This window comes from Taudactylus pleione, unplaced genomic scaffold, assembly GCF_031769625.1.
Source record: "Taudactylus pleione unplaced genomic scaffold, aTauple2 ptg000010l, whole genome shotgun sequence".
NCBI lineage: Eukaryota > Metazoa > Chordata > Amphibia > Anura > Myobatrachidae > Taudactylus > Taudactylus pleione.
In genome coordinates this window covers 6,199,819-6,225,982 of record NW_028284413.1, presented here as the reverse complement: position 1 = coordinate 6,225,982, position 26,164 = coordinate 6,199,819, and the positions used below count along the sequence as shown (strand labels likewise).

At 34.2% G+C, this 26,164-nt stretch overlaps 1 protein-coding gene across 1 annotated transcript in view; it reads left to right on the top strand.

Moving 5' to 3' along the window:
* The window catches only part of LOC148542660 (titin-like), a gene marked incomplete at its 5' end in the record, with an annotated part of 334,539 nt that overhangs the window by 121,831 nt on the left and 186,544 nt on the right, over positions 1-26,164 (top strand). The window contains 6 exons of the mRNA XM_088467589.1: positions 3,114-3,368; positions 10,681-10,935; positions 13,202-13,341; positions 15,764-15,980; positions 18,250-18,504; positions 23,296-23,504. Of these exons, the coding sequence (XP_088323715.1) occupies positions 3,114-3,368; positions 10,681-10,935; positions 13,202-13,341; positions 15,764-15,980; positions 18,250-18,504; positions 23,296-23,504 (1,331 nt within the window). The remainder of the gene's footprint in view (positions 1-3,113; positions 3,369-10,680; positions 10,936-13,201; positions 13,342-15,763; positions 15,981-18,249; positions 18,505-23,295; positions 23,505-26,164) is intronic.

Below are 26,164 nucleotides of genomic sequence, written 5' to 3'. Positions count from 1 at the left end.
ATTGCATGTATATAGTTCCAATTACATAATTTCAGATTTTTATCAACTTTACAGAAATCAAAAGCAGAAAAGAACCAAAACACATGGGGGTTAATTTACTAAAGTGAGAGTTTTTAGAAGTGAGTTTTAGAAGTGATGTTGCCTACAGCAACAAATCAGATTCTACTCATCATTTAACTAGCACCTCCTGGAAGATAATAGCTAAAATCTGATTGGTTGCTTTGGGCAACATCACTTTTAAAACATTCTTCTAAAAACTCTCACTTAAGTAAATTTACCCCTTAAGGTTTGCTTTGCCAAAAACAAAATTATAACATTTGAGGGAGGTTTTGCCAAACCAAACACAGTGGTTTGTGCACAGTTCTACAACAAAATATCTGCCAGAATAGTCAAAGTAACTTTGTGACCAGTAACATCAATCATTTTCCCTATAACTCCATAGAGTTATGTTGGACAATTATCAATGTTGGCCGACCGTTTTCTATCATGATGTCTGCAGCCAAACATTGCAGTGGAAGATTGAGTCTCATACTAAATGATTTTACAAAATAAATCACCTTTTAATATTTTGCTTCTTTTTTCCTAATAGTACCTGATAAAGTGAAGAACCTTATAGCAGAGAACATCACCACAACTTCTGTATCTATAAGCTGGCAACACCCTGATGGAAATGCAAGATCCTATAACATAAAAATCTTGGAAGATTCAACATTCAGTGCAAATGTGACCACAACCTCTGCTATAGTTGAGAATTTGATTCCAGGGAATTATTACACATTCCTGGTCTCTGTTCTTGTAGGAGAAGGAATACAAGGGGATAGTTCTTCAGTAGCTAATTATACAAGTAAGTGTTTTTAGGGAAGTATTGTTGTAAGAACATCATAGTGGCACAGTGATGAAAATGAAATCGCCCACTAAGTAATATTGTTAAAATCTGCAAATATTCTCTTGTGGAGGAGGAGTATAAGTGGATAGTTCTCCAGTAGCTGATTATATAAGTGTTTATTGGAAATGGTAAAAAAAAGTCTCCTTCTTATAGTTCACCTGCATGAGGGGCTTTTTTACATTGCACTTCTAATTATATATAGAATGTTTGGCCAGCTTTATTTTTCTCTTCCATGTTTTGTTTTGCTCTGACAACCAGTAAACGTCCTGCAAGTGTGGACTTACAGGTTAGATCTTAACCATGGAATGACTCTTCTCTGCCTTTTTGAAGTATTGATGTGAAATTTCCCACAGTGTTGGCCTTATATGACCACATATACAAAACTTGTTCATGGCTGGGAGAACCAGTAAAAAAGAACAGGTGTTAGTGTTGTCCTTAGGGGCAAACATAAGATTTCTACATGGGTTTCTTCCGTGATTGATTTTGGAACAAAGCAATGAAAAACTGCTGCACTAAGCCTTAAACAGACACTTTTTCGGTAAATTGTTTTATACAAAATGTAAAAAGTATAGTTGAGTTCCAAAATGTTGCTTATTTTTCAAATCCTATCTAAAAAGACTGAGATCAATAGATACTAATTAAAGGTAAAACATATACAACATACAATAACCTATATTTTACCTGAGATGAAGTCAGTTGCATACGCTACACAATGTGTGTTTTATATACATTCCCTTTTTAGTAAGTATGTAACAAGATACATTTACCAAAAAGAAAGGAATTTGTTTTGTATCCAACATGTGGTCATAGCTATTGTTTGGATAGCTAAAATGCCATTGTTTCATGTTTTCTAGTGTTTTTGAGCCCTTAGAATCATTACTCTAAATTTACATACTGTATTTAAATTCAAGAAATATTACATATGACCATGCTTTGAGGTGGACTGCTACTATGTATCATAAAATAACTTTTGTGCAGAAGACACTAACAGGACTGTAGTATACCCAGACAAGATGAACACACAGACATACACAGAACTCAAAATACACAAACACAACTAAGGCACCGACACACTTACAGTGCTAGATGAGTGGCTCACAACTCATGCAATAGTGTAGGCAGACATACTAACAGTTTGCACATTCTTATTCTTCTAGATCAATTATATATTGGTCTCCTTCTTTTCTAAACTATGTTGTAGATGCCATCTGATGATATAGGGGAGACTCTCATTATTCTGATGGATTGGGCAATAGGAACCCACCTCCATCATTAGAGTTCTCCTGGTCCTTAATTACTCTTAAAATGTTGTGAGCATTCAAATGTGGACTTTTAGAGTGGTTAAGATTTTTGTTGTTATTTTTTTTGAAACTGTGACATTAGCTAAATTTTTATAATAAAATGTTACAAGTTCTTTGTAATAAATGGCACACTTTAGGATGGATATTCAAGTCTAAGTGATTGGCACAAATTAGAAATATGTGGTTCAATTTCCGTAATAAAAAACAACTAACTTTTGGTTCCACATCTAATCGAGACCCAACACGAATCAGTTTTGGAGTTGCAAATAGAACTAAATTCTGGATAGTGATTGCTATATGTTTAGAACTCAGGTTAAAAAATTAACCTTGGGTTTGGATTGCATGTATATAGTTCCAATTACATAATTTCAGATTTTTAACAACTTTACAGAAATCAAAAGCAGAAAAGAACCAAAACACATGGGGGTTAATTTACTATAGTGAGAGTTTTTAGAAGTGAGTTTTAGAAGTGATGTTGCCGATAGCAACAAATCAGATTCTACTCATCATTTAACTAGCACCTCCTGGAAGATAATAGCTAGAATCTGATTGGTTGCTTTGGGCAACATCACTTTTAAAACATACTTCTAAAAACTCTCACTTAAGTAAATTAACCCCTTAAGGTTTGCTTTGCCAAAAACAAAATTATAACATTTGAGGGAGGTTTTGCAAACCATACACAGTGGTTTGTGCACAGTTCTACAACAAAATATCTGCCAGAATAGTCAAAGTAACTTTGTGACCAGTAACATCAATCATTTACCCTATAACTCCATAGAGTTATGTTGGACAATTATCAATGTTGGCCGACCGTATTCTATCATGATGTCTGCAGCCAAACATTGCAGTGGAAGATTGAGTCTCATTCTAAATGATTTTACAAAATAAATCACCTTTTAATATATTGCTTCTTTTTTTCCTAATAGTACCTGATAAAGTGAAGAACCTTATAGCAGAGAACATCACCACAACTTCTGTATCTCTAAGCTGGCAACACCCTGATGGAAATGCAAGTTCCTATAACATAAAAATCTTGGAAGATTCAACATTCAGTGCAAATGTGACCACAACCTCTGCTATAGTTGAGAATTTGATTCCAGGGAATTATTACACATTCCTGGTCTCTGTTCTTGTAGGAGAAGGAATACAAGGGGATAGTTCTTCAGTAGCTAATTATACAAGTAAGTGTTTTTAGGGAAGTACTGTTGTAAGAACATCATAGTGGCACAGTGATGAAAATGAAATCGCCCACTAAGTAATATTGTTAAAATCTGCAAATATTCTCTTGTGGAGGAGGAGTATAAGTGGATAGTTCTCCAGTAGCTGATTATATAAGTGTTTATTGGAAATGGTAAAAAAAGTCTCCTTCTTATAGTTCACCTGCATGAGGGGCTTTTTTATATTGCACTTCTAATTACATATAGAATGTTTGGCCAGCTTCATTTTTCTCTTCCATGTTTTGTTTTGCTCTGACAACCAGTAAACGTCCTGCAAGTGTGGACTTACAGGTTAGATCTTAACCATGGAATGACTCTTCTCAGCCTTTTTGAAGTATTGATGTGAAAATTCCCACAGTGTTGGCCTTAAATGACCACATAAACAAAACGTGTTAATGGCTGGGAGAACCAGTAAAAAATAACAGGTGTTAGTGTAGTCCTTAGGGGCAAACATCAGATTTCTACATGGGTTTCTTCCGTGATTGATTTTGGAACAAAGCAATGAAAAACTGCTACACTAAGCCTTAAACAGACACTTTTTGGGTTAATTGTTTTATACAAAATGTAAAAAGTATAGTTGAAATCCAAAATGTTGCTTATTTTTCAAATCCTATCTAAAAAGACTGAGATCAATAGATACTAATTAAAGGTAAAACATATACAACATACAATAACCTATATTTTACCTGAGATGAAGTCAGTTGCATATGCTACACAATGTGTGTTTTATATACATTCCCTTTTTAGTAAGTATGTGACAAGATACATTTACCAAAAAGAAAGGAATTTGTTTTGCATCCAACATGTGGTCATAGCTATTGTTTGGATAGCTAAAATGCCATTGTTTCATGTTTTCTAGTGTTTTTGAGCCCTTAGAATCATTACTCTAAATTTACATACTGTATTTAAATTCAAGAAATATTACATATGACCATGCTTTGAGGTGGACCGCTACTATGTATCATAAAATAACTTTTGTGCAGAAGACTCCAACAGGACTGTAGGATACCCAGACAAGATGAACACACAGACATACACAGAACTCAAAATACACAAACAGAACTAAGACACAGACACACCTACAGTGCTAGATGAGTGGCTCACAACTCATGCAACAGTGTAGGCAGACATACTAACAGTTTGCACACTCTTATTCTTCTAGATCAATTATATATTGGTCTCCTTCTTTTCTAAACTATGTTGTAGATGCCATCTGATGATATAGGGGAGACTCTCATTATTCTGATGGATTGGGCAATAGGAACCCACCCCCATCATTAGAGTTCTACTGGTCCTTAATTACTCTTAAAATGTTGTGAGCATTCAAATGTGGACTTTTAGAGTGGTTAAGATTTTTGTTGTTATTTTTTTAGAAACTGTGACATTAGCTAAATTTTTATAATAAAATGTTACAAGTTCTTTGTAATAAATGGCACACTTTAGGAAGGATATTCAAGTCTAAGTGATTGGCACAAATTAGAAATATGTGGTTCAGTTTCCCTAAAAAAAAAACTAACTTTTGGTTCCACATCTAATCGAGACCAAACACGAATCATTTTTGGAGTTGCAAATAGAACTAAATCCTGGATAGGGATTGCTATATGTTTAGAACTCAGATTAAAAAAATAACCTTGGGTTTGGATTGCATGTATATAGTTCCAATTACATAATTTCAGATTTTTATCAACTTTACAGAAATCAAAAGCAGAAAAGAACCAAAACACATGGGGGTTAATTTACTAAAGTGAGAGTTTTTAGAAGTGAGTTTTAGAAGTGATGTTGCCTACAGCAACAAATCAGATTCTACTCATCATTTAACTAGCACCTCCTGGAAGATAATAGCTAAAATCTGATTGGTTGCTTTGGGCAACATCACTTTTAAAACATTCTTCTAAAAACTCTCACTTAAGTAAATTTACCCCTTAAGGTTTGCTTTGCCAAAAACAAAATTATAACATTTGAGGGAGGTTTTGCCAAACCAAACACAGTGGTTTGTGCACAGTTCTACAACAAAATATCTGCCAGAATAGTCAAAGTAACTTTGTGACCAGTAACATCAATCATTTTCCCTATAACTCCATAGAGTTATGTTGGACAATTATCAATGTTGGCCGACCGTTTTCTATCATGATGTCTGCAGCCAAACATTGCAGTGGAAGATTGAGTCTCATACTAAATGATTTTACAAAATAAATCACCTTTTAATATTTTGCTTCTTTTTTCCTAATAGTACCTGATAAAGTGAAGAACCTTATAGCAGAGAACATCACCACAACTTCTGTATCTATAAGCTGGCAACACCCTGATGGAAATGCAAGATCCTATAACATAAAAATCTTGGAAGATTCAACATTCAGTGCAAATGTGACCACAACCTCTGCTATAGTTGAGAATTTGATTCCAGGGAATTATTACACATTCCTGGTCTCTGTTCTTGTAGGAGAAGGAATACAAGGGGATAGTTCTTCAGTAGCTAATTATACAAGTAAGTGTTTTTAGGGAAGTATTGTTGTAAGAACATCATAGTGGCACAGTGATGAAAATGAAATCGCCCACTAAGTAATATTGTTAAAATCTGCAAATATTCTCTTGTGGAGGAGGAGTATAAGTGGATAGTTCTCCAGTAGCTGATTATATAAGTGTTTATTGGAAATGGTAAAAAAAAGTCTCCTTCTTATAGTTCACCTGCATGAGGGGCTTTTTTACATTGCACTTCTAATTATATATAGAATGTTTGGCCAGCTTTATTTTTCTCTTCCATGTTTTGTTTTGCTCTGACAACCAGTAAACGTCCTGCAAGTGTGGACTTACAGGTTAGATCTTAACCATGGAATGACTCTTCTCTGCCTTTTTGAAGTATTGATGTGAAATTTCCCACAGTGTTGGCCTTATATGACCACATATACAAAACTTGTTCATGGCTGGGAGAACCAGTAAAAAAGAACAGGTGTTAGTGTTGTCCTTAGGGGCAAACATAAGATTTCTACATGGGTTTCTTCCGTGATTGATTTTGGAACAAAGCAATGAAAAACTGCTGCACTAAGCCTTAAACAGACACTTTTTCGGTAAATTGTTTTATACAAAATGTAAAAAGTTTAGTTGAGTTCCAAAATGTTGCTTATTTTTCAAATCCTATCTAAAAAGACTGAGATCAATAGATACTAATTAAAGGTAAAACATATACAACATACAATAACCTATATTTTACCTGAGATGAAGTCAGTTGCATATGCTACACAATGTGTGTTTTATATACATTCCCTTTTTAGTAAGTATGTGACAAGATACATTTACCAAAAAGAAAGGAATTTGTTTTGTATCCAACATGTTGTCATAGCTATTGTTTGGACAGCTAAAATGCCATTGTTTCATGTTTTCTAGTGTTTTTGAGCCCTTAGAATCATTACTCTAAATTTACATACTGTATTTAAATTCAAGAAATATTACATATGACCATGCTTTGAGGTGGACTGCTACTATGTATCATAAAATAACTTTTGTGCAGAAGACACTAACAGGACTGTAGTATACCCAGACAAGATGAACACACAGACATGCACAGAACTCAAAATACACAAACAGAACTAAGGCACAGACACACTTACAGTGCTAGGTGAGTGGCTCACAGATCAAGCAACAGTGTAGGCAGACATACTAACAGTTTGCACACTCTTATTCTTCTAGATCAATTATATATTGGTCTCCTTCTTTTCTAAACTATGTTGTAGATGCCATCTGATGATATAGGGGAGACTCTCATTATTCTGATGGATTGGGCAATAGGAACCCACCTCCATCATTAGAGTTCTCCTGGTCCTTAATTACTCTTAAAATGTTGTGAGCATTCAAATGTGGACTTTTAGAGTGGTTAAGCTTTTTGTTGTTATTTTTTTAGAAACTGTGACATTAGCTAAATTTTTATAATAAAATGTTACAAGTTCTTTGTAATAAATGGCACACTTTAGGATGGATATTCAAGTCTAAGTGATTGGCACAAATTAGAAATATGTGATTCAGTTTCCGTAAAAAAAAAACCTAACTTTTGGTTCCACATCTAATCGAGACCCAACACGAATCTGTTTTGGAGTTGCAAATAGAACTAAATCCTGGATAGGGATTGCTAAATGTTTAGAACTCAGATTAAAAAATTAACCTTGGGTTTGGATTGCATGTATATAGTTCCAATTACATAATTTCAGATTTTTAACAACTTTACAGAAATCAAAAGCAGAAAAGAACCAAAACACATGTGGGTTAATTTACTATAGTGAGAGTTTTTAGAAGTGAGTTTTAGAAGTGATGTTGCCTATAGCAACAAATCAGATTCTACTCATCATTTAACTAGCACCTCCTGGAAGATAATAGCTAGAATCTGATTGGTTGCTTTGGGCAACATCACTTTTAAAACATACTTCTAAAAACTCTCACTTAAGTAAATTTACCCCTTAAGGTTTGCTTTGCCAAAAACAAAATTATAACATTTGAGGGAGGTTTTGCCAAACCAAACACAGTGGTTTGTGCACAGTTCTACAACAAAATATCTGCCAGAATAGTCAAAGTAAGTTTGTGACCAGTAACATCAATCATTTTCCCTATAACTCCATAGAGTTATGTTGGACAATTATCAATGTTGGCCGACCGTATTCTATCATGATGTCTGCAGCCAAACATTGCAGTGGAAGATTGAGTCTCATTCTAAATGATTTTACAAAATAAATCACCTTTTAATATATTGCTTCTTTTTTTCCTAATAGTACCTGATAAAGTGAAGAACCTTATAGCAGAGAACATCACCACAACTTCTGTATCTCTAAGCTGGCAACACCCTGATGGAAATGCAAGTTCCTATAACATAAAAATCTTGGAAGATTCAACATTCAGTGCAAATGTGACCACAACCTCTGCTATAGTTGAGAATTTGATTCCAGGGAATTATTACACATTCCTGGTCTCTGTTCTTGTAGGAGAAGGAATACAAGGGGATATTTCTTCAGTAGCTAATTATACAAGTAAGTGTTTTTAGGGAAGTACTGTTGTAAGAACATCATAGTGGCACAGTGATGAAAATGAAATCGCCCACTAAGTAATATTGTTAAAATCTGCAAATATTCTCTTGTGGAGGAGGAGTGTAAGTGGATAGTTCTCCAGTAGCTGATTATATAAGTGTTTATTGGAAATGGTAAAAAAAAGTCTCCTTCTTATAGTTCACCTGCATGAGGGGCTTTTTTATATTGCACTTCTAATTACATATAGAATGTTTGGCCAGCTTTATTTTTCTCTTCCATGTTTTGTTTTGCTCTGACAACCAGTAAACGTCCTGCAAGTGTGGACTTACAGGTTAGATCTTAACCATGGAATGACTCTTCTCAGCCTTTTTGAAGTATTGATGTGAAAATTCCCACAGTGTTGGCCTTATATGACCACATATACAAAACTTGTTCATGGCTGGGAGAACCAGTAAAAAAGAAAAGGTGTTAGTGTAGTCCTTAGGGGCAAACATCAGATTTCTACATGGGTTTCTTCTGTGATTGATTTTGGAACAAAGCAATGAAAAACTGCTGCACTAAGCCTTAAACAGACACTTTTTCGGTTAATTGTTTTATACAAAATGTAAAAAGTATAGTTGAGATCCAAAATGTTGCTTATTTTTCAAATCCTATCTAAAAAGACTGAGATCAATAGATACTAATTAAAGGTAAAACATATACAACATACAATAACCTATATTTTACCTGAGATGAAGTCAGTTGCATACGCTACACAATGTGTGTTTTATATACATTCCCTTTTTAGTAAGTATGTGACAAGATACATTTACCAAAAAGAAAGGAATTTGTTTTGCATCCAACATGTGGTCATAGCTATTGTTTGGATAGTTAAAATGCAATTGTTTCATGTTTTCTAGTGTTTTTGAGCCCTTAGAATCATTAATCTAAATTTACATACTGTATTTAAATTCAAGAAATATTACATATGACAATGCTTTGAGGTGGACTGCTACTATGTATCATAAAATAACTTTTGTGCAGAAGACACTAACAGGACTGTAGGATACCCAGACAAGATGAACACACAGACATACACAGAACTCAAAATACACAAACAGAACTAAGACACAGACACACTTACAGTGCTAGATGAGTGGCTCACAGCTCATGCAACAGTGTAGGCAGACATACTAACAGTTTGCACACTCTTATTCTTCTAGATCAATTATATATTGGTCTCCTTCTTTTCTAAACTATGTTGTAGATGCCATCTGATGATATAGGGGAGACTCTCATTATTCTGATGGATTGGGCAATAGGAACCCACCTCCATCATTAGAGTTCTCCTGGTCCTTAATTACTCTTAAAATGTTGTGAGCATTCAAATGTGGACTTTTAGAGTGGTTAAGCTTTTTGTTGTTATTTTTTTAGAAACTGTGACATTAGCTAAATTTTTATAATAAAATGTTACAAGTTCTTTGTAATAAATGGCACACTTTAGGATGGATATTCAAGTCTAAGTGATTGGCACAAATTAGAAATATGTGGTTCAGTTTCCGTAAAAAAAAACCTAACTTTTGGTTCCACATCTAATCGAGACCCAACACGAATCTGTTTTGGAGTTGCAAATAGAACTAAATCCTGGATAGGGATTGCTAAATGTTTAGAACTCAGATTAAAAAATTAACCTTGGGTTTGGATTGCATGTATATAGTTCCAATTACATAATTTCAGATTTTTAACAACTTTACAGAAATCAAAAGCAGAAAAGATCCAAAACACATTGGGGTTAATTTACTATAGTGAGAGTTTTTAGAAGTGAGTTTTAGAAGTGATGTTGCCTATAGCAACAAATCAGATTCTACTCATCATTTAACTAGCACCTCCTGGAAGATAATAGCTAGAATCTGATTGGTTGCTTTGGGCAACATCACTTTTAAAACATACTTCTAAAAACTCTCACTTAAGTAAATTTACCCCTTAAGGTTTGCTTTGCCAAAAACAAAATTATAACATTTGAGGGAGGTTTTGCAAACCATACACAGTGGTTTGTGCACAGTTCTACAACAAAATATCTGCCAGAATAGTCAAAGCAACTTTGTGACCAGTAACATCAATCATTTACCCTATAACTCCATAGAGTTATGTTGGACAATTATCAATGTTGGCCGACCATATTCTATCATGATGTCTGCAGCCAAACATTGCAGTGGAAGATTGAGTCTCATTCTAAATGATTTTACAAAATAAATCACCTTTTAATATATTGCTTCTTTTTTTCCTAATAGTACCTGATAAAGTGAAGAACCTTATAGCAGAGAACATCACCACAACTTCTGTATCTCTAAGCTGGCAACACCCTGATGGAAATGCAAGTTCCTATAACATAAAAATCTTGGAAGATTCAACATTCAGTGCAAATGTGACCACAACCTCTGCTATAGTTGAGAATTTGATTCCAGGGAATTATTACACATTCCTGGTCTCTGTTCTTGTAGGAGAAGGAATACAAGGGGATAGTTCTTCAGTAGCTAATTATACAAGTAAGTGTTTTTAGGGAAGTACTGTTGTAAGAACATCATAGTGGCACAGTGATGAAAATGAAATCGCCCACTAAGTAATATTGTTAAAATCTGCAAATATTCTCTTGTGGAGGAGGAGTATAAGTGGATAGTTCTCCAGTAGCTAATTATATAAGTGTTTATTGGAAATGGTAAAAAAAAGTCTCCTTCTTATAGTTCACCTGCATGAGGGGCTTTTTTATATTGCACTTCTAATTACATATAGAATGTTTGGCCAGCTTCATTTTTCTCTTCCATGTTTTGTTTTGCTCTGACAACCAGTAAACGTCCTGCAAGTGTGGACTTACAGGTTAGATCTTAACCATGGAATGACTCTTCTCAGCCTTTTTGAAGTATTGATGTGAAAATTCCCACAGTGTTGGCCTTATATGACCACATAAACAAAACGTGTTAATGGCTGGGAGAACCAGTAAAAAATAACAGGTGTTAGTGTAGTCCTTAGGGGCAAACATCAAATTTCTACATGGGTTTCTTCCGTGATTGATTTTGGAACAAAGCAATGAAAAACTGCTACACTAAGCCTTAAACAGACACTTATTGGGTTAATTGTTTTATACAAAATGTAAAAAGTATAGTTGAAATCCAAAATGTTGCTTATTTTTCAAATCCTATCTAAAAAGACTGAGATCAATAGATACTAATTAAAGGTAAAACATATACAACATACAATAACCTATATTTTACCTGAGATGAAGTCAGTTGCATACGCTACACAATGTGTGTTTTATATACATTCCCTTTTTAGTAAGTATGTGACAAGATACATTTACCAAAAAGAAAGGAATTTGTTTTGTATCCAACATGTTGTCATAGCTATTGTTTGGATAGCTAAAATGCCATTGTTTCATGTTTTCTAGTGTTTTTGAGCCCTTAGAATCATTACTCTAAATTTACATACTGTATTTAAATTCAAGAAATATTACATATGACAATGCTTTGAGGTGGACTGCTACTATGTATCATAAAATAACTTTTGTGCAGAAGACACTAACAGGACTGTAGGATACCCAGACAAGATGAACACACAGACATACACAGAACTCAAAATACACAAACAGAACTAAGACACAGACACACTTACAGTGCTAGATGAGTGGCTCACAGCTCATGCAACAGTGTAGGCAGACATACTAACAGTTTGCACACTCTTATTCTTCTAGATCAATTATATATTGGTCTCCTTCTTTTCTAAACTATGTTGTAGATGCCATCTGATGATATAGGGGAGACTCTCATTATTCTGATGGATTGGGCAATAGGAACCCACCTCCATCATTAGAGTTCTCCTGGTCCTTAATTACTCTTAAAATGTTGTGAGCATTCAAATGTGGACTTTTAGAGTGGTTAAGCTTTTTGTTGTTATTTTTTTAGAAACTGTGACATTAGCTAAATTTTTATAATAAAATGTTACAAGTTCTTTGTAATAAATGGCACACTTTAGGATGGATATTCAAGTCTAAGTGATTGGCACAAAATGAAATATGTGGTTCAGTTTCCGTAAAAAAAAACCTAACTTTTGGTTCCACATCTAATCGAGACCCAACACGAATCTGTTTTGGAGTTGCAAATAGAACTAAATCCTGGATAGGGATTGCTAAATGTTTAGAACTCAGATTAAAAAATTAACCTTGGGTTTGGATTGCATGTATATAGTTCCAATTACATAATTTCAGATTTTTAACAACTTTACAGAAATCAAAAGCAGAAAAGATCCAAAACACATTGGGGTTAATTTACTATAGTGAGAGTTTTTAGAAGTGAGTTTTAGAAGTGATGTTGCCTATAGCAACAAATCAGATTCTACTCATCATTTAACTAGCACCTCCTGGAAGATAATAGCTAGAATCTGATTGGTTGCTTTGGGCAACATCACTTTTAAAACATACTTCTAAAAACTCTCACTTAAGTAAATTTACCCCTTAAGGTTTGCTTTGCCAAAAACAAAATTATAACATTTGAGGGAGGTTTTGCAAACCATACACAGTGGTTTGTGCACAGTTCTACAACAAAATATCTGCCAGAATAGTCAAAGCAACTTTGTGACCAGTAACATCAATCATTTACCCTATAACTCCATAGAGTTATGTTGGACAATTATCAATGTTGGCCGACCATATTCTATCATGATGTCTGCAGCCAAACATTGCAGTGGAAGATTGAGTCTCATTCTAAATGATTTTACAAAATAAATCACCTTTTAATATATTGCTTCTTTTTTTCCTAATAGTACCTGATAAAGTGAAGAACCTTATAGCAGAGAACATCACCACAACTTCTGTATCTCTAAGCTGGCAACACCCTGATGGAAATGCAAGTTCCTATAACATAAAAATCTTGGAAGATTCAACATTCAGTGCAAATGTGACCACAACCTCTGCTATAGTTGAGAATTTGATTCCAGGGAATTATTACACATTCCTGGTCTCTGTTCTTGTAGGAGAAGGAATACAAGGGGATAGTTCTTCAGTAGCTAATTATACAAGTAAGTGTTTTTAGGGAAGTACTGTTGTAAGAACATCATAGTGGCACAGTGATGAAAATGAAATCGCCCACTAAGTAATATTGTTAAAATCTGCAAATATTCTCTTGTGGAGGAGGAGTATAAGTGGATAGTTCTCCAGTAGCTAATTATATAAGTGTTTATTGGAAATGGTAAAAAAAAGTCTCCTTCTTATAGTTCACCTGCATGAGGGGCTTTTTTATATTGCACTTCTAATTACATATAGAATGTTTGGCCAGCTTCATTTTTCTCTTCCATGTTTTGTTTTGCTCTGACAACCAGTAAACGTCCTGCAAGTGTGGACTTACAGGTTAGATCTTAACCATGGAATGACTCTTCTCAGCCTTTTTGAAGTATTGATGTGAAAATTCCCACAGTGTTGGCCTTATATGACCACATAAACAAAACGTGTTAATGGCTGGGAGAACCAGTAAAAAATAATAGGTGTTAGTGTAGTCCTTAGGGGCAAACATCAGATTTCTACATGGGTTTCTTCCGTGATTGATTTTGGAACAAAGCAATGAAAAACTGCTACACTAAGCCTTAAACAGACACTTTTTGGGTTAATTGTTTTATACAAAATGTAAAAAGTATAGTTGAAATCCAAAATGTTGCTTATTTTTCAAATCCTATCTAAAAAGACTGAGATCAATAGATACTAATTAAAGGTAAAACATATACAACATACAATAACCTATATTTTACCTGAGATGAAGTCAGTTGCATACGCTACACAATGTGTGTTTTATATACATTCCCTTTTTAGTAAGTATGTGACAAGATACATTTACCAAAAAGAAAGGAATTTGTTTTGTATCCAACATGTTGTCATAGCTATTGTTTGGATAGCTAAAATGCCATTGTTTCATGTTTTCTAGTGTTTTTGAGCCCTTAGAATCATTACTCTAAATTTACATACTGTATTTAAATTCAAGAAATATTACATATGACCATGCTTTGAGGTGGACTGCTACTATGTATCATAAAATAACTTTTGTGCAGAAGACACTAACAGGACTGTAGTATACCCAGACAAGATGAACACACAGACATACACAGAACTCAAAATACACAAACAGAACTAAGGCACAGACACACTTACAGTGCTAGGTGAGTGGCTCACAGATCAAGCAACAGTGTAGGCAGACATACTAACAGTTTGCACACTCTTATTCTTCTAGATCAATTATATATTGGTCTCCTTCTTTTCTAAACTATGTTGTAGATGCCATCTGATGATATAGGGGAGACTCTCATTATTCTGATGGATTGGGCAATAGGAACCCACCTCCATCATTAGAGTTCTCCTGGTCCTTAATTACTCTTAAAATGTTGTGAGCATTCAAATGTGGACTTTTAGAGTGGTTAAGCTTTTTGTTGTTATTTTTTTAGAAACTGTGACATTAGCTAAATTTTTATAATAAAATGTTACAAGTTCTTTGTAATAAATGGCACACTTTAGGATGGATATTCAAGTCTAAGTGATTGGCACAAATTAGAAATATGTGATTCAGTTTCTGTAAAAAAAAAACCTAACTTTTGGTTCCACATCTAATCGAGACCCAACACGAATCTGTTTTGGAGTTGCAAATAGAACTAAATCCTGGATAGGGATTGCTAAATGTTTAGAACTCAGATTAAAAAATTAACCTTGGGTTTGGATTGCATGTATATAGTTCCAATTACATAATTTCAGATTTTTAACAACTTTACAGAAATCAAAAGCAGAAAAGAACCAAAACACATGGGGGTTAATTTACTATAGTGAGAGTTTTTAGAAGTGAGTTTTAGAAGTGATGTTGCCTATAGCAACAAATCAGATTCTACTCATCATTTAACTAGCACCTCCTGGAAGATAATAGCTAGAATCTGATTGGTTGCTTTGGGCAACATCACTTTTAAAACATACTTCTAAAAACTCTCACTTAAGTAAATTTACCCCTTAAGGTTTGCTTTGCCAAAAACAAAATTATAACATTTGAGGGAGGTTTTGCCAAACCAAACACAGTGGTTTGTGCACAGTTCTACAACAAAATATCTGCCAGAATAGTCAAAGTAAGTTTGTGACCAGTAACATCAATCATTTTCCCTATAACTCCATAGAGTTATGTTGGACAATTATCAATGTTGGCCGACCGTATTCTATCATGATGTCTGCAGCCAAACATTGCAGTGGAAGATTGAGTCTCATTCTAAATGATTTTACAAAATAAATCACCTTTTAATATATTGCTTCTTTTTTTCCTAATAGTACCTGATAAAGTGAAGAACCTTATAGCAGAGAACATCACCACAACTTCTGTATCTCTAAGCTGGCAACACCCTGATGGAAATGCAAGTTCCTATAACATAAAAATCTTGGAAGATTCAACATTCAGTGCAAATGTGACCATAACCTCTGCTATAGTTGAGAATTTGATTCCAGGGAATTATTACACATTCCTGGTCTCTGTTCTTGTAGGAGAAGGAATACAAGGGGATATTTCTTCAGTAGCTAATTATACAAGTAAGTGTTTTTAGGGAAGTACTGTTGTAAGAACATCATAGTGGCACAGTGATGAAAATGAAATCGCCCACTAAGTAATATTGTTAAAATCTGCAAATATTCTCTTGTGGAGGAGGAGTGTAAGTGGATAGTTCTCCAGTAGCTGATTATATAAGTGTTTATTGGAAATGGTAAAAAAAAGTCTCCTTCTTATAGTTCACCTGCATGAGGGGCTTTTTTATATTGCACTTCTAATTACATATAGAATGTTTGGCCAGCTTTATTTTTCTCTTCCATGTTTTGTTTTGCTCTGACAACCAGTAAACGTCCTGCAAGTGTGGACTTACAGGTTAGATCTTAACCATGGAATGACTCTTCTCAGCCTTTTTGAAGTATTGATGTGAAAATTCCCACAGTGTTGGCCTTATATGACCACATATACAAAACTTGTTCATGGCAGGGAGAACCAGTAAAAAAGAAAAGGTGTTAGTGTAGTCCTTAGGGGCAAACATAAGATTTCTACATGGGTTTCTTCCGTGATTGATTTTGGAACAAAGCAATGAAAAACTGCTACACTAAGCCTTAAACTGACACTTTTTGGGTTAATTGTTTTATACAAAATGTAAAAAGTATAGTTGAAATACAAAATGTTGCTTATTTTTCAAATCCTATCTAAAAAGACTGAGATCAATAGATACTAATTAAAGGTAAAACATATACAACATACAATAACCTATATTTTACCTGAGATGAAGTCAGTTGCATATGCTACACAATGTGTGTTTTATATACATTCCCTTTTTAGTAAGTATGTGACAAGATACATTTACCAAAAAGAAAGGAATTTGTTTTGTATCCAACATGTTGTCATAGCTATTGTTTGGATAGCTAAAATGCCATTGTTTCATGTTTTCTAGTGTTTTTGAGCCCTTAGAATCATTACTCTAAATTTACATACTGTATTTAAATTCAAGAAATATTACATATGACCATGCTTTGAGGTGGACTGCTACTATGTATCATAAAATAACTTTTGTGCAGAAGACACTAACAGGACTGTAGGATACCCAGACAAGATGAACACACAGACATACACAGAACTCAAAATACACAAACAGAACTAAGGCACAGACACACTTACAGTGCTAGGTGAGTGGCTCACAGATCAAGCAACAGTGTAGGCAGACATACTAACAGTTTGCACACTCTTATTCTTCTAGATCAATTATATATTGGTCTCCTTCTTTTCTAAACTATGTTGTTGATGCCATCTGATGATATAGGGGAGACTCTCATTATTCTGATGGATTGGGCAATAGGAACCCACCTCCATCATTAGAGTTCTCCTGGTCCTTAATTACTCTTAAAATGTTGTGAGCATTCAAATGTGGACTTTTAGAGTGGTTAAGCTTTTTGTTGTTATTTTTTTAGAAACTGTGACATTAGCTAAATTTTTATAATAAAATGTTACAAGTTCTTTGTAATAAATGGCACACTTTAGGATGGATATTCAAGTCTAAGTGATTGGCACAAATTAGAAATATGTGATTCAGTTTCCGTAAAAAAAAAACCTAACTTTTGGTTCCACATCTAATCGAGACCCAACACGAATCTGTTTTGGAGTTGCAAATAGAACTAAATCCTGGATAGGGATTGCTAAATGTTTAGAACTCAGATTAAAAAATTAACCTTGGGTTTGGATTGCATGTATATAGTTCCAATTACATAATTTCAGATTTTTAACAACTTTACAGAAATCAAAAGCAGAAAAGAACCAAAACACATGGGGGTTAATTTACTATAGTGAGAGTTTTTAGAAGTGAGTTTTAGAAGTGATGTTGCCTATAGCAACAAATCAGATTCTACTCATCATTTAACTAGCACCTCCTGGATGATAATAGCTAGAATCTGATTGGTTGCTTTGGGCAACATCACTTTTAAAACATACTTCTAAAAACTCTCACTTAAGTAAATTTACCCCTTAAGGTTTGCTTTGCCAAAAACAAAATTATAACATTTGAGGGAGGTTTTGCCAAACCAAACACAGTGGTTTGTGTACAGTTCTACAACAAAATATCTGCCAGAATAGTCAAAGTAAGTTTGTGACCAGTAACATCAATCATTTTCCCTATAACTCCATAGAGTTATGTTGGACAATTATCAATGTTGGCCGACCGTATTCTATCATGATGTCTGCAGCCAAACATTGCAGTGGAAGATTGAGTCTCATTCTAAATGATTTTACAAAATAAATCACCTTTTAATATATTGCTTCTTTTTTTCCTAATAGTACCTGATAAAGTGAAGAACCTTATAGCAGAGAACATCACCACAACTTCTGTATCTCTAAGCTGGCAACACCCTGATGGAAATGCAAGTTCCTATAACATAAAAATCTTGGAAGATTCAACATTCAGTGCAAATGTGACCACAACCTCTGCTATAGTTGAGAATTTGATTCCAGGGAATTATTACACATTCCTGGTCTCTGTTCTTGTAGGAGAAGGAATACAAGGGGATAGTTCTTCAGTAGCTAATTATACAAGTAAGTGTTTTTAGGGAAGTACTGTTGTAAGAACATCATAGTGGCACAGTGATGAAAATGAAATCGCCCACTAAGTAATATTGTTAAAATCTGCAAATATTCTCTTGTGGAGGAGGAGTATAAGTGGATAGTTCTCCAGTAGCTAATTATATAAGTGTTTATTGGAAATGGTAAAAAAAAGTCTCCTTCTTATAGTTCACCTGCATGAGGGGCTTTTTTATATTGCACTTCTAATTACATATAGAATGTTTGGCCAGCTTCATTTTTCTCTTCCATGTTTTGTTTTGCTCTGACAACCAGTAAACGTCCTGCAAGTGTGGACTTACAGGTTAGATCTTAACCATGGAATGACTCTTCTCAGCCTTTTTGAAGTATTGATGTGAAAATTCCCACAGTGTTGGCCTTATATGACCACATAAACAAAACGTGTTAATGGCTGGGAGAACCAGTAAAAAATAACAGGTGTTAGTGTAGTCCTTAGGGGCAAACATCAGATTTCTACATGGGTTTCTTCCGTGATTGATTTTGGAACAAAGCAATGAAAAACTGCTACACTAAGCCTTAAACAGACACTTTTTGGGTTAATTGTTTTATACAAAATGTAAAAAGTATAGTTGAAATCCAAAATGTTGCTTATTTTTCAAATCCTATCTAAAAAGACTGAGATCAATAGATACTAATTAAAGGTAAAACATATACAACATACAATAACCTATATTTTACCTGAGATGAAGTCAGTTGCATACGCTACACAATGTGTGTTTTATATACATTCCCTTTTTAGTAAGTATGTGACAAGATACATTTACCAAAAAGAAAGGAATTTGTTTTGTATCCAACATGTTGTCATAGCTATTGTTTGGATAGCTAAAATGCCATTGTTTCATGTTTTCTAGTGTTTTTGAGCCCTTAGAATCATTACTCTAAATTTACATACTGTATTTAAATTCAAGAAATATTACATATGACCATGCTTTGAGGTGGACTGCTACTATGTATCATAAAATAACTTTTGTGCAGAAGACACTAACAGGACTGTAGGATACCCAGACAAGATGAACACACAGACATACACAGAACTCAAAATACACAAACAGAACTAAGGCACAGACACACTTACAGTGCTAGGTGAGTGGCTCACAGATCAAGCAACAGTGTAGGCAGACATACTAACAGTTTGCACACTCTTATTCTTCTAGATCAATTATATATTGGTCTCCTTCTTTTCTAAACTATGTTGTAGATGCCATCTGATGATATAGGGGAGACTCTCATTATTCTGATGGATTGGGCAATAGGAACCCACCTCCATCATTAGAGTTCTCCTGGTCCTTAATTACTCTTAAAATGTTGTGAGCATTCAAATGTGGACTTTTAGAGTGGTTAAGCTTTTTGTTGTTATTTTTTTAGAAACTGTGACATTAGCTAAATTTTTATAATAAAATGTTACAAGTTCTTTGTAATAAATGGCACACTTTAGGATGGATATTCAAGTCTAAGTGATTGGCACAAATTAGAAATATGTGATTCAGTTTCCGTAAAACAAAAACCTAACTTTTGGTTCCACATCTAATCGAGACCCAACACGAATCTGTTTTGGAGTTGCAAATAGAACTAAATCCTGGATAGGGATTGCTAAATGTTTAGAACTCAGATTAAAAAATTAACCTTGGGTTTGGATTGCATGTATATAGTTCCAATTACATCATTTCAGATTTTTAACAACTTTACAGAAATCAAAAGCAGAAAAGAACCAAAACACATGGGGGTTAATTTACTATAGTGAGAGTTTTTAGAAGTGAGTTTTAGAAGTGATGTTGCCTATAGCAACAAATCAGATTCTACTCATCATTTAACTAGCACCTCCTGGAAGATAATAGCTAGAATCTGATTGGTTGCTTTGGGCAACATCACTTTTAAAACATACTTCTAAAAACTCTCACTTAAGTAAATTTACCCCTTAAGGTTTGCTTTGCCAAAAACAAAATTATAACATTTGAGGGAGGTTTTGCCAAACCAAACACAGTGGTTTGTGCACAGTTCTACAACAAAATATCTGCCAGAATAGTCAAAGTAAGTTTGTGACCAGTAACATCAATCATTTTCCCTATAACTCCATAGAGTTATGTTGGACAATTATCAATGTTGGCCTACGATATTCTATCATGATGTCTGCAGCCAAACATTGCAGTGGAAGATTGAGTCTCATTCTAAATGATTTTACAAAATAAATCACCTTTTAATATATTGCTTCTTTTTTTCCTAATAGTACCTGATAAAGTGAAGAACCTTATAGCAGAGAACATCACCACAACTTCTGTATCTCTAAGCTGGCAACACCCTGATGGAAATGCAAGTTCCTATAACATAAAAATCTTGGAAGATTCAACATTCAGTGCAAATGTGACCACAACCTCTGCTATAGTTGAGAATTTGATTCCAGGGAATTATTACACATTCCTGGTCTCTGTCCTTGTAGGAGAAGGAATACAAGGGGATATTTCTTCAGTAGCTAATTATACAAGTAAGTGTTTTTAGGGAAGTACTGTTGTAAGAACATCATAGTGGCACAGTGATGAAAATGAAATCGCCCACTAAGTAATATTGTTAAAATCTGCAAATATTCTCTTGTGGAGGAGGAGTGTAAGTGGATAGTTCTCCAGTAGCTGATTATATAAGTGTTTATTGGAAATGGTAAAAAAAAGTCTCCTTCTTATAGTTCACCTGCATGAGGGGCTTTTTTATATTGCACTTCTAATTACATATAGAATGTTTGGCCAGCTTTATTTTTCTCTTCCATGTTTTGTTTTGCTCTGACAACCAGTAAACGTCCTGCAAGTGTGGACTTACAGGTTAGATCTTAACCATGGAATGACTCTTCTCAGCCTTTTTGAAGTATTGATGTGAAAATTCCCACAGTGTTGGCCTTATATGACCACATATACAAAACTTGTTCATGGCAGGGAGAACCAGTAAAAAAGAAAAGGTGTTAGTGTAGTCCTTAGGGGCAAACATAAGATTTCTACATGGGTTTCTTCCGTGATTGATTTTGGAACAAAGCAATGAAAAACTACTGCACTAAGCCTTAAACAGACACTTTTTCGGTTAATTGTTTTATACAAAATGTAAAAAGTATAGTTGAGATCCAAAATGTTGCTTATTTTTCAAATCCTATCTAAAAAGACTGAGATCAATAGATACTAATTAAAGGTAAAACATATACAACATACAATAACCTATATTTTACCTGAGATGAAGTCAGTTGCATACGCTACACAATGTGTGTTTTATATACATTCCCTTTTTAGTAAGTATGTGACAAGATACATTTACCAAAAAGAAAGGAATTTGTTTTGCATCCAACATGTGGTCATAGCTATTGTTTGGATAGTTAAAATGAAATTGTTTCATGTTTTCTAGTGTTTTTGAGCCCTTAGAATCATTAATCTAAATTTACATACTGTATTTAAATTCAAGAAATATTACATATGACCATGCTTTGAGGTGGACTGCTACTATGTATCATAAAATAACTTTTGTGCAGAAGACACTAACAGGACTGTAGGATACCCAGACAAGATGAACACACAGACATACACAGAACTCAAAATACACAAACAGAACTAAGACACAGACACACTTACAGTGCTAGATGAGTGGCTCACAGCTCATGCAACAGTGTAGGCAGACATACTAACAGTTTGCACACTCTTATTCTTCTAGATCAATTATATATTGGTCTCCTTCTTTTCTAAACTATGTTGTAGATGCCATCTGATGATATAGGGGAGACTCTCATTATTCTGATGGATTGGGCAATAGGAACCCACCTCCATCATTAGAGTTCTCCTGGTCCTTAATTACTCTTAAAATGTTGTGAGCATTCAAATGTGGACTTTTAGAGTGGTTAAGCTATTTGTTGTTATTTTTTTAGAAACTGTGACATTAGCTAAATTTTTATAATAAAATGTTACAAGTTCTTTGTAATAAATGGCACACTTTAGGATGGATATTCAAGTCTAAGTGATTGGCACAAATTAGAAATATGTGGTTCAGTTTCCGTAAAAAAAACCCTAACTTTTGGTTCCACATCTAATCGAGACCCAACACGAATTTGTTTTGGAGTTGCAAATAGAACTAAATCCTGGATAGGGATTGCTAAATGTTTAGAACTCAGATTAAAAAATTAACCTTGGGTTTGGATTGCATGTATATAGTTCCAATTACATAATTTCAGATTTTTAACAACTTTACAGAAATCAAAAGCAGAAAAGAACCAAAACACATGGGGGTTAATTTACTATAGTGAGAGTTTTTAGAAGTGAGTTTTAGAAGTGATGTTGCCTATAGCAACAAATCAGATTCTTCTCATCATTTAACTAGCACCTCCTGGAAGATAATAGCTAGAATCTGATTGGTTGCTTTGGGCAACATCACTTTTAAAACATACTTCTAAAAACTCTCACTTAAGTAAATTTACCCCTTAAGGTTTGCTTTGCCAAAAACAAAATTATAACATTTGAGGGAGGTTTTGCAAACCATACACAGTGGTTTGTGCACAGTTCTACAACAAAATATCTGCCAGAATAGTCAAAGCAACTTTGTGACCAGTAACATCAATCATTTACCCTATAACTCCATAGAGTTATGTTGGACAATTATCAATGTTGGCCGACCGTATTCTATCATGATGTCTGCAGCCAAACATTGCAGTGGAAGATTGAGTCTCATTCTAAATGATTTTACAAAATAAATCACCTTTTAATATATTGCTTCTTTTTTTCCTAATAGTACCTGATAAAGTGAAGAACCTTATAGCAGAGAACATCACCACAACTTCTGTATCTCTAAGCTGGCAACACCCTGATGGAAATGCAAGTTCCTATAACATAAAAATCTTGGAAGATTCAACATTCAGTGCAAATGTGACCACAACCTCTGCTATAGTTGAGAATTTGATTCCAGGGAATTATTACACATTCCTGGTCTCTGTTCTTGTAGGAGAAGGAATACAAGGGGATAGTTCTTCAGTAGCTAATTATACAAGTAAGTGTTTTTAGGGAAGTACTGTTGTAAGAACATCATAGTGGCACAGTGATGAAAATGAAATCGCCCACTAAGTAATATTGTTAAAATCTGCAAATATTCTCTTGTGGAGGAGGAGTATAAGTGGATAGTTCTCCAGTAGCTAATTATATAAGTGTTTATTGGAAATGGTAAAAAAAAGTCTCCTTCTTATAGTTCACCTGCATGAGGGGCTTTTTTATATTGCACTTCTAATTACATATAGAATGTTTGGCCAGCTTCATTTTTCTCTTCCATGTTTTGTTTTGCTCTGACAACCAGTAAACGTCCTGCAAGTGTGGACTTACAGGTTAGATCTTAACCATGGAATGACTCTTCTCAGCCTTTTTGAAGTATTGATGTGAAAATTCCCACAGTGTTGGCCTTATATGACCACATAAACAAAACGTGTTAATGGCTGGGAGAACCAGTAAAAAATAACAGGTGTTAGTGTAGTCCTTAGGGGCAAACATCAGATTTCTACATGGGTTTCTTCCGTGATTGATTTTGGAACAAAGCAATGAAAAACTGCTACACTAAGCCTTAAACAGACACTTTTTGGGTTAATTGTTTTATACAAAATGTAAAAAGTATAGTTGAAATCCAAAATGTTGCTTATTTTTCAAATCCTATCTAAAAAGACTGAGATCAATAGATACTAATTAAAGGTAAAACATATACAACATACAATAACCTATATTTTACCTGAGATGAAGTCAGTTGCATACGCTACACAATGTGTGTTTTATATACATTCCCTTTTTAGTAAGTATGTGACAAGATACATTTACCAAAAAGAAAGGAATTTGTTTTGTATCCAACATGTTGTCATAGCTATTGTTTGGATAGCTAAAATGCCATTGTTTCATGTTTTCTAGTGTTTTTGAGCCCTTAGAATCATTACTCTAAATTTACATACTGTATTTAAATTCAAGAAATATTACATATGACCATGCTTTGAGGTGGACTGCTACTATGTATCATAAAATAACTTTTGTGCAGAAGACACTAACAGGACTGTAGGATACCCAGACAAGATGAACACACAGACATACACAGAACTCAAAATACACAAACAGAACTAAGGCACAGACACACTTACAGTGCTAGGTGAGTGGCTCACAGATCAAGCAACAGTGTAGGCAGACATACTAACAGTTTGCACACTCTTATTCTTCTAGATCAATTATATATTGGTCTCCTTCTTTTCTAAACTATGTTGTAGATGCCATCTGATGATATAGGGGAGACTCTCATTATTCTGATGGATTGGGCAATAGGAACCCACCTCCATCATTAGAGTTCTCCTGGTCCTTAATTACTCTTAAAATGTTGTGAGCATTCAAATGTGGACTTTTAGAGTGGTTAAGCTTTTTGTTGTTATTTTTTTAGAAACTGTGACATTAGCTAAATTTTTATAATAAAATGTTACAAGTTCTTTGTAATAAATGGCACACTTTAGGATGGATATTCAAGTCTAAGTGATTGGCACAAATTAGAAATATGTGATTCAGTTTCCGTAAAAAAAAAACCTAACTTTTGATTCCACATCTAATCGAGACCCAACACGAATCTGTTTTGGAGTTGCAAATAGAACTAAATCCTGGATAGGGATTGCTAAATGTTTAGAACTCAGATTAAAAAATTAACCTTGGGTTTGGATTGCATGTATATAGTTCCAATTACATAATTTCAGATTTTTAACAACTTTACAGAAATCAAAAGCAGAAAAGAACCAAAACACATGGGGGTTAATTTACTATAGTGAGAGTTTTTAGAAGTGAGTTTTAGAAGTGATGTTGCCTATAGCAACAAATCAGATTCTACTCATCATTTAACTAGCACCTCCTGGAAGATAATAGCTAGAATCTGATTGGTTGCTTTGGGCAACATCACTTTTAAAACATACTTCTAAAAACTCTCACTTAAGTAAATTTACCCCTTAAGGTTTGCTTTGCCAAAAACAAAATTATAACATTTGAGGGAGGTTTTGCCAAACCAAACACAGTGGTTTGTGCACAGTTCTACAACAAAATATCTGCCAGAATAGTCAAAGTAAGTTTGTGACCAGTAACATCAATCATTTTCCCTATAACTCCATAGAGTTATGTTGGACAATTATCAATGTTGGCCGACCGTATTCTATCATGATGTCTGCAGCCAAACATTGCAGTGGAAGATTGAGTCTCATTCTAAATGATTTTACAAAATAAATCACCTTTTAATATATTGCTTCTTTTTTTCCTAATAGTACCTGATAAAGTGAAGAACCTTATAGCAGAGAACATCACCACAACTTCTGTATCTCTAAGCTGGCAACACCCTGATGGAAATGCAAGTTCCTATAACATAAAAATCTTGGAAGATTCAACATTCAGTGCAAATGTGACCACAACCTCTGCTATAGTTGAGAATTTGATTCCAGGGAATTATTACACATTCCTGGTCTCTGTTCTTGTAGGAGAAGGAATACAAGGGGATATTTCTTCAGTAGCTAATTATACAAGTAAGTGTTTTTAGGGAAGTACTGTTGTAAGAACATCATAGTGGCACAGTGATGAAAATGAAATCGCCCACTAAGTAATATTGTTAAAAT